The sequence below is a fragment of the Eimeria tenella genome, genomic scaffold, assembly GCF_000499545.2.
Source record: "Eimeria tenella Houghton genomic scaffold, Eth_scaff350, whole genome shotgun sequence".
In the NCBI taxonomy this organism is placed as follows: domain Eukaryota; phylum Apicomplexa; class Conoidasida; order Eucoccidiorida; family Eimeriidae; genus Eimeria; species Eimeria tenella.
Window position 1 is genome coordinate 1854 of NW_013544460.1, and position 7801 is coordinate 9654.

The window sequence follows — 7801 nt, forward strand, 5'->3', positions numbered from 1 at the left end:
TACACCTGAGCGAGTTGCGAAGTTGCCGCTGCAGCAGCAGCAGCGCAGAAGCCGATAAATATAAATGAATTATAAAAGTGAAAAGAGAAATAAATTAAATAATTAAAAAGATATTTCGAATATTATTTTCCACAAAAGAGGGTGGCTGCTCGGCGGGCAGCAGAAGGGCAAACAAATAAATAAATAAACAAACTTTCAACTTTCAACTTGTGCCGTTTTGCTGCTGCTGCACGCTTTGCTGCTGCTGCACGCTTTGCTGCTGCTGCATGCTTTGCTGCTGCTGCATGCGTTCTACAGTTTCTTTGGAAAGAGAAATCCATATTTCATTTCGCCGGAAGAAAGGCAAACAAAAAGGAGAATTATAAATGGCAAGAGAAAACTTGGCAGGTTTATTTGAAGCTGCATCATTAATGAGTCCCTCTTTAATTTGCTGCCAGATCTCCTCGTCGCTGCAGCTGCTGCTGCTGCAGCTGCTGTTCCCGTTGCTGCCGCTGCTGCTGCTGCTGCTGCTGCTCGTCGTGACCAGCTGGTCCCGCAGCAAAGCCCTTACCACGTGCAGCAACTGAGGCCGCACTGATAAATCCTCAAAAGGATTTAAATCCAAATTTATGGAACCCGAAAAACGGCGGGCCGCGACGAAGCGCTCCCCAGCTGTATCGACAGACACCGCGGGAGAGGTCGGGGAAGGCATGGAAGCAGCAGAAGCCACCTGAGCCGTCAAATACACAAAACTGGACCAAATAATTCCAAAAATATATTTAAAACAATAAATAATAACTAATAATTGAACAGTTTGCTCATTTGTTTCGTGTATTTGCAGAAAATCCGGAAAAAATCCTGCGCCTGCGGTGTACGTACACGTCAAGTTTGCGCACTGCAACTGCAAAATGTGCAAACTGAATCTTTTTGAATTTTGGCGCATTAATTGATTTTACTTGTTTGTTTGAATTTATTTGTTTATTTAAATTCTATTTTTATTTTCATTTTGCTTTTTGTACCTCTTTTGGAGAAAAGAAACGCATGACTTTGAATTCTCCTTTTTCCACAATGCATTCCACCGGAGTGGTCATGGCGAGCTTTTGCGCTGCAGCGGCGTCATTGGAGAAATAAAAAGTCATTTTAATTAAATTAATTAAACTAATTGTCATTTTTTATTTATTTTAATTAAAAATAATTAAAAAACTAATTCATTTGACCCTTTAATCGTTTAAAACTCAACTAGTTGAGCTGCTGCGCAGTTGAACAGCTGCTGCTTGCTGCTGCAGCAGCGAAAAGAACTTTGAATTATTTTCTTTGAATTCTTTGAATTGCAATTAAACGTTTTGCAATTTAAATGGTATTTAAAGCTCCATTTCTTTTTAATGAAGTTTAATTGTTTTTAAAAAGCAAATGGAGCTTTACATGCCATTTAAATTGCAAAAAACTTCAATTAAAAGAATTTTTTAAATTCATTTATTTCCCTCTCACCCTCTCTGTTGTGCGGAGTGTCAAAAGCCCCTATGTAATCCGCCAACGCGAAAAATGTCTTCTTCGAGTTTTCTTGCCATGGGGTCTGCCACAAACAATAATAATAATAATAATAATAATAATAATAATAATAATAATAATGTAATAATAATAATAATAAGAGTGGTAACAATGGAAATGGCAGTAGTGGCAGAAAAGGGGGAAAGGGCGGAGTGGCGGAGCTGAGGTGTACAGACACCTCAGCGATGGGGTGGGGCAGGTAATGGCGAATTTCAAAAGCTGGAGCTTCTCGCAGAACTTCAAAAGGAACAGTTTCTGCTGCTTCTCTGCCAACAACAGCTCCCATTTTGCTGCAGAAGCAAAAAAGAATTAAAAGAAATTAAAAGAACTTTGAAAAAAGAAAAAAAGATTTAAAATTCGCAAAGAAATCCGCCAGGGGGCTGTCCTAGTAGCTCTCTTTGTTTGCGAATTAGTTCGATTTTGGAGAAGTTTTTTGCTAATTTAATTGCATTAATTGGTATTTTTAAACAATAAAATAGTAAAAATAAACAAAAAAGGAAAAAAGAAGAACAAATGAACAAAATTCGAAAAAGAAACAAAAAAAAGCTGAAGAAGCATGGACCTGCAACTTACTTCTAAATATCCAATTAATTGAATTAAACGAATTTCATTTAAATTAATTTTATTTAAATTAATTAAATTAAATAAATAGATTAAATAAATTAAATAAATTAAATTAATTCAAAAACAATTCAAAGGCTCAGAACTACCTGGCTTCAACAGTAGTGTCTGCTGCGGCGGTGTAAATAGGCGATTTGGAGTTCCGGAGCTAAATCCGATGAATTTTGGCCAAAAAGCGTTTTTAATTCCCGTTTTGAGATTTTATTGAAAGTCAAAACACAAAATAGACAAAATTTGCAATATTTGAGGCCCAAAAAGCAATTAAATGCTTCCAAATCGGCTCTCTATCAGTGACCCCGGGGGCGCATTCGCCGGCGGCCAGGGGCGCACTGGCTGGTCGGGTGTACGTACACCCGGAGCTTTTGAGCTTTCCAGGCCCTTAATTCGAATTCATTTATTTAAAACTTCTTTACTTCATTTAGTTCTCTTCTTATTTCTCATTTATTCCCTTTTTATCGCAGAAAGCCGCGGCGCAGCAGCTGCAGATACACCCCAGCTCCACCCCGAGAGCCACTGGTCACCAGCGGCGGCCGCTGGCGACTTCCCCCTTTTTGCCGCTCTTTTGTTCATTTCTGCTATTTATAAATAATTAATTTCCTAAATTTCATTTTAATTTGAATTTTAGAAGATTAATTGTCTGTTAAAAGTATAAATAGAGTCCTCCTGATCTTTCAGCCATTTCCAGCGGGCCACGGAGTGTCTATACACCCCGGAAGTGAAGGAAACCGCAGTGACACTGCAGCTTCATAAATGGCCAAATAAACTTCAAATTTGAATTTTAATCTTCAAATAAACTTCAAATTTAAATTTTTCTTCAAATAAACTTCAAATCTGAAATTATATACCAAATTAATTGCATCTCCGTCTCCTTTGCAAAACAACAGCTGCAGCGCGTGGCCTCATTTCCCACAACTACAAGTACCTACTAAAACTTTTCAACTAAATAACTAAATAATAAGTACTTAATAAATAACTTTAATAAATAATAAATAAATAAATAAATAGATAAAATAATAAGTTGTTAATTGACTGACTGGAGTGGAAGCAAATGAACAAAACAGAAAAGGCTCCTTTAGAGCAGACAAAGAAAGGAACAAATGAATTAAATATAAATAATAAATAAATAAATAAATAAATAAATAAATAATAAATAATAAGTGCAGCAAAAGCTACATCTGGCTGCCTCTGTAGTTTGAACCATAAGAATGCGATCCCCCCAAAGGCATGGCATTGACTCCTCGCGGCAGCACCCGCTGCTGCTGCTGCTGCTGCTGCTGCTGCGGGTGGTACCTCATCATGTACTGCTGCTGCTGCTGCAGCTGCTGCTGATGCTGCTGCTGGAGGTACTGCTGGTGCTGCACCCATCGCTGCTGCTGCTGCTGCTGCTGCTGCGGAAGAGCAGCAGCTTCTGCTTTCAGCCGCTTCGCCCTAGCTCTCCTGAACAGCAGCAGCAAAACAAAAAATAAAATTAAAATAAATTTAATTTAATTTAATTTAATTAAATAAATTTAATTTAATTTAATTTAATTTATTAATAAACTAAAAAAGTAAACTAAACACTCAAAACCCAGTCCCGCATATTTATCTCTCTCACTACCTGTCTATATACCCAGCTAGCTAGCTAGCCAACTAGCTAGCTAGCCAGCTAGCCAGCTAGCCAGCTAGCTAGTTGGCTAGCTAGCTAGCTAGCTAGCTAGCCAACTAGCTAGCTAGCTAGCTGGCTGGCTGGCTAGCCTACTAGCTAGCTGGCTAGCTAGCCAACTAGCTAGCTGGCTAGCTAGCTAGCTAGCTAGCCAAATAGTAAGAAGAGCAGCTAACCAGACAGCTGGCTGCTTGGGCTCTACCTGGATCGTTTGCTCGTCGCCGGCTTCTGCGGAGCGCTGCTGCTGCTGCTGCTGCTGCTGCTAGTTTCTGCTTCGCTGCTGCTGCTGCAGTCCTCTGCTGCTGCTGCTGCTCCGTCAATTTGCAGCACCGAGGGATCGAAAAAGGGAAATCTATTGACAACAAATACACAAATTAATAATGAATAAATAAATAAATAAATAAATACAATAATTAATAAAATGAATAAATTTATAAAAATAAATAAAAAGCCAGTCCAATACTCATATATATGTTCGCGTACAAAACAGCATCAAAGCAAACTGCAACTTTAAACAAATAATTAATTAATTAATTATCTAATCATTTATTTATTTGTTTACTTAATTTATTTATTATTTATTTATTATTTTATTATTCATTATTTATATTTAATTGAAATAAACCGCTCACAGTGCGCTGAGGCCCGTCTTCTGCTGCGATGCCTCCGTTTGCTGCTGCTGCTGTGGCTGCTGCTGCTGCTGCTGCTGTGGCTGCTGCTGCTGCTGCTGTGTTTTTTGCTGCTGCGGTTGCTGCTGCTGCTGGGGCGTACTGTGAGTGTCTGCTGCAGTCGCGCCCTGCGTCGTCACCTGCTGCTGCTGCTGCTGCTGCTGCTGCTGCTGCTGCTGCTGCGGTTGCTGCTGCTGTTGCAGCTGCTGCTGCTGCTGCTGCTGCAGCTGCTGCGGCAGGGGCTCGTTGCTGACCCCTGCAACGGCAAATATAGCGTTTCGCTGCAGCAGCAAATAAAAAATATAATTAAAAACAATCAAATATAATTTAAACAAGGCAAACGAATAGGAAAAAGATTCAAGCAGCAGCAGCAGCAGCCAAGCAGCAGCGGGAACACTCTCTGTAGCAGCAGCTACAGTACAGCAGATTGCAGCAGTCACTGCAGCAGCCGCTGCAGTAGTAGCAGCAGCAGCGGCAGCCACAGCAGCAGCATGAACACCAGCAGCAACTGAGCCACAGCAGCAGCAGCAACACCAGCAGCAACTCAGGCACAGCAGCAGCAGCAGCCGCAACATCAGCAGAAAACCAGCGACAGCAGCACAGCAGCAGCAGCAGCATCCGCAGCAAACCAGCCACAGCAGCAGCAGCAGCAGCAAATTACCAATTCTCGCGACAGCAAAGACCCCCTAGCCCAGTGAGGCTTAACTGCTGCTAATAAATTAAATAAAAATGTGGGGCAGCGGCGCACAGACAAGGGACGTTTTGCTGCTGCTGCTGCTGCTGCTGCTGAGCTGCCCTGCGCAGCTAACCTGCAAACAGCAAGGGAAGAAACACAAGTTCATATTAGTGCAGCAGCAGCAGCAGCTGCGGCAGCTGCAGCTGCCGCTGCTGCTACCAATACTCCTGTTGCTGTTCATACACTGCTGCTGCTGTTGCTGCTGGCGCCGCCACTGCTGTCATTTCTGCTGCTGCTGTTGCTTCTGCTGCTGCTGCTGCTGCTGCTGCTGCTCACACTTTGCCGAGTCCTGTTGCTGCTGCTGCTGCATGTCCTTCCGTTTCGAAGAGAAGAAGCGCGACTCTGAGGTGTACATACACCGCAACTACTTGCTACTTCTTTTAATTGATTTATTTTTATTTTTATTTTTATTTTTAATTTCCTTTTTTAGATTTTTTCATTTTGGAAATAAATAAACAAATAAAAACAAATATAAATAAATAAATACTCAACCCCACTTCGGGGTAATAAACCATTAAGAATAAGTAATGTAAAATCAAAAATCAACAAACCCTAAAACCCTAAACCCTAAACCCTAAACCCTAAACCCTGCAGATGCGCTACGGACACCAAAAAAAGCGCAAACGAACCCGCGAAAGCAAACAAACCATGAAATCCAAAACTATTTATTTATTTATTTTATTTTTATTCGTTTATTTATTTATTTATTTGTTTATTTATTTATTTATTGTTGTTTTTATTTTACCCCGATGGCCTGCTGCCGGAGAAGTTGCCAAAAACCCTAACTCCCAAAACGCCGCCAAAGACAGAAGCGGCTTCGCGGAGAGAAACCTCCGTCACCCACTGCGCGCAAACCCTAAACCCTAAACCCTAAACCCTAAACCCTAAACCCTAAACCCTAGACCCTAAACCCTAGACCCTAGACCCTAAACCCTAAACCCTAAACCTTAGGCCCAGAGGAGAAAGGTCTGGGTCGTAAACCCTGGAGGGTGCGGAGAGGCGAATCCTAGCAAATACCAAACCCTAAACCCTAAACCCTAAACCCCAAACCCTAAAACCTAAACCCCAAACCCTAGACCCTAAACCCTAATGGAGGCCATTAATTAATCTGGAGGAGCTGAGCCGCAGGCTATAAACCCTAATTATGAATTAGGAAGGGGGCCCCAAACCCTAAACCCTAAACCCTAATTGTGAACAAGAAAAACCCCAAACCCTAAACCGTAAAAACGCGTCTACGAAGCAGCGAACCCCCAGGCCCAAGCCCCAAACCCTAAACCCTGACTGGCGAACTGTAAACCCTAATTTGGGGTTTAGGACTTCAGAACTCACCCAAGGCAGCAGCGACAAAACCAGCAGCTGCTCTGCTGCTGCTGCTGCTGCTGCTGCTGCTACTGGCGGCGGCGCCCCCAAAAAGACAGGCCTATCTGAAAATAAAAAATAAAATGAATAAACAAAATAAATAAAATAGATTAAGTTAATTATTTAATTAATTAATCAATTAATTAATTAATCAGATTATTTACCTATTTATTTGTTTGTTTAAATTATTTGTTTATTTATTTATTTTATATATTGAACAATTCATTTATTTATTTATTTATTTATATATTTACTTAAGGAATTAATTAACTAATTTATTCAATTTACCTGATCGATTTTATTATTTAATTTAATATATTAATCAATTAAATAATTTATTTATTTATTGATTTATTCTATTTATTTATTTATGTATTTAATTTAATTTATAAAATTCAATTTAATTTTTCAATTCATTTAAACTTATTTAATTTAATTAAATTAAATTGATTTAATTTAATTTAATTTAATTTAATTTAATTTAATCTATTTAATTTAATTAATTTAATTCAATTTAATTTAATTTAATTTATTTAATTACCTTTCCGCATGTACAAAACGCTCCTGCGGGTTCTTTCGCCTTGCCATCCTCTCTGCAAAAAAATAAATTAACTTAAATTAAATTAAATTAATTAATTAAATTAATTAATTAAATTAATTAATTAAACTAAATAACAAGTAAACTAATTAAATAATTATACTAATTAAATTAATTAAATAATAAACAATTGATTAAATTGAATTAATTAAATTAAATAACAATTAAACTAATAAAACAAAATAAATTAAATATATAAATAAATAAATAAATAAATAATTAAATTAAATTAATTTAATTAATTTAATTAAAACGAACTCCAAATTTGTTTTCAGTTGAAGGGCTGTCGCAGATGACGGCCAAATCCTCTTCGCCCCCAACCACTATAACTCCATCATCATCATCTTCTGCTGCTGCTGCTGCTGCTGCTGCTGCTGCTGCTGCTGGGGGCTGCGGCGCTGCGGCTGCTGCTGCAGAGGGAGGTGCTGCTGCTGCTGCTGCTGCTGCTGCTGCTCCTGTACTGCTGGATGCAGGAGCGGCTGCAGCAAACGCCGGGGCTGCTGCTGCAGCAGCAGCAGCTGCTGCTGCCGCAGCAGGATCATTGTCTACTGCTGCTGCTGCCTGCTGCTGCTGCTGCTGCTGCTGCTTAGTTGGCGGCTCAATATCCTCATAGAGATCATAGTCCTCGTCCTCCATTCCTTTTGCTACTT

The 7801-nt window shown here is 39.5% G+C and overlaps 2 protein-coding genes across 2 annotated transcripts; both read right to left on the reverse strand.

Moving 5' to 3' along the window:
- Positions 1 to 202: 202 nt before the first annotated feature.
- ETH_00003520 (uncharacterized protein) lies at positions 203 to 1813 on the reverse strand (the record flags this gene model as incomplete). The annotated part of the gene is made up of 4 exons (XM_013379536.1): positions 203 to 709; positions 999 to 1084; positions 1468 to 1552; positions 1706 to 1813. 4 exons carry the CDS (start codon positions 1811 to 1813, stop codon positions 203 to 205), a joined length of 786 nt encoding a protein of 261 aa, XP_013234990.1.
- Positions 1814 to 3317: 1504 nt separating this feature from the next.
- Positions 3318 to 7787, reverse strand: ETH_00003525 (uncharacterized protein; the record flags this gene model as incomplete). Its single annotated transcript, XM_013379537.1, has 9 exons — positions 3318 to 3585; positions 3993 to 4142; positions 4423 to 4739; positions 5207 to 5267; positions 5471 to 5536; positions 5940 to 6037; positions 6524 to 6618; positions 7095 to 7146; positions 7410 to 7787. The coding sequence occupies 9 exons, from the start codon at positions 7785 to 7787 to the stop codon at positions 3318 to 3320; spliced, it is 1485 nt and encodes a 494-aa protein (XP_013234991.1).
- Between the last annotated feature and the right edge of the window lie 14 nt (positions 7788 to 7801).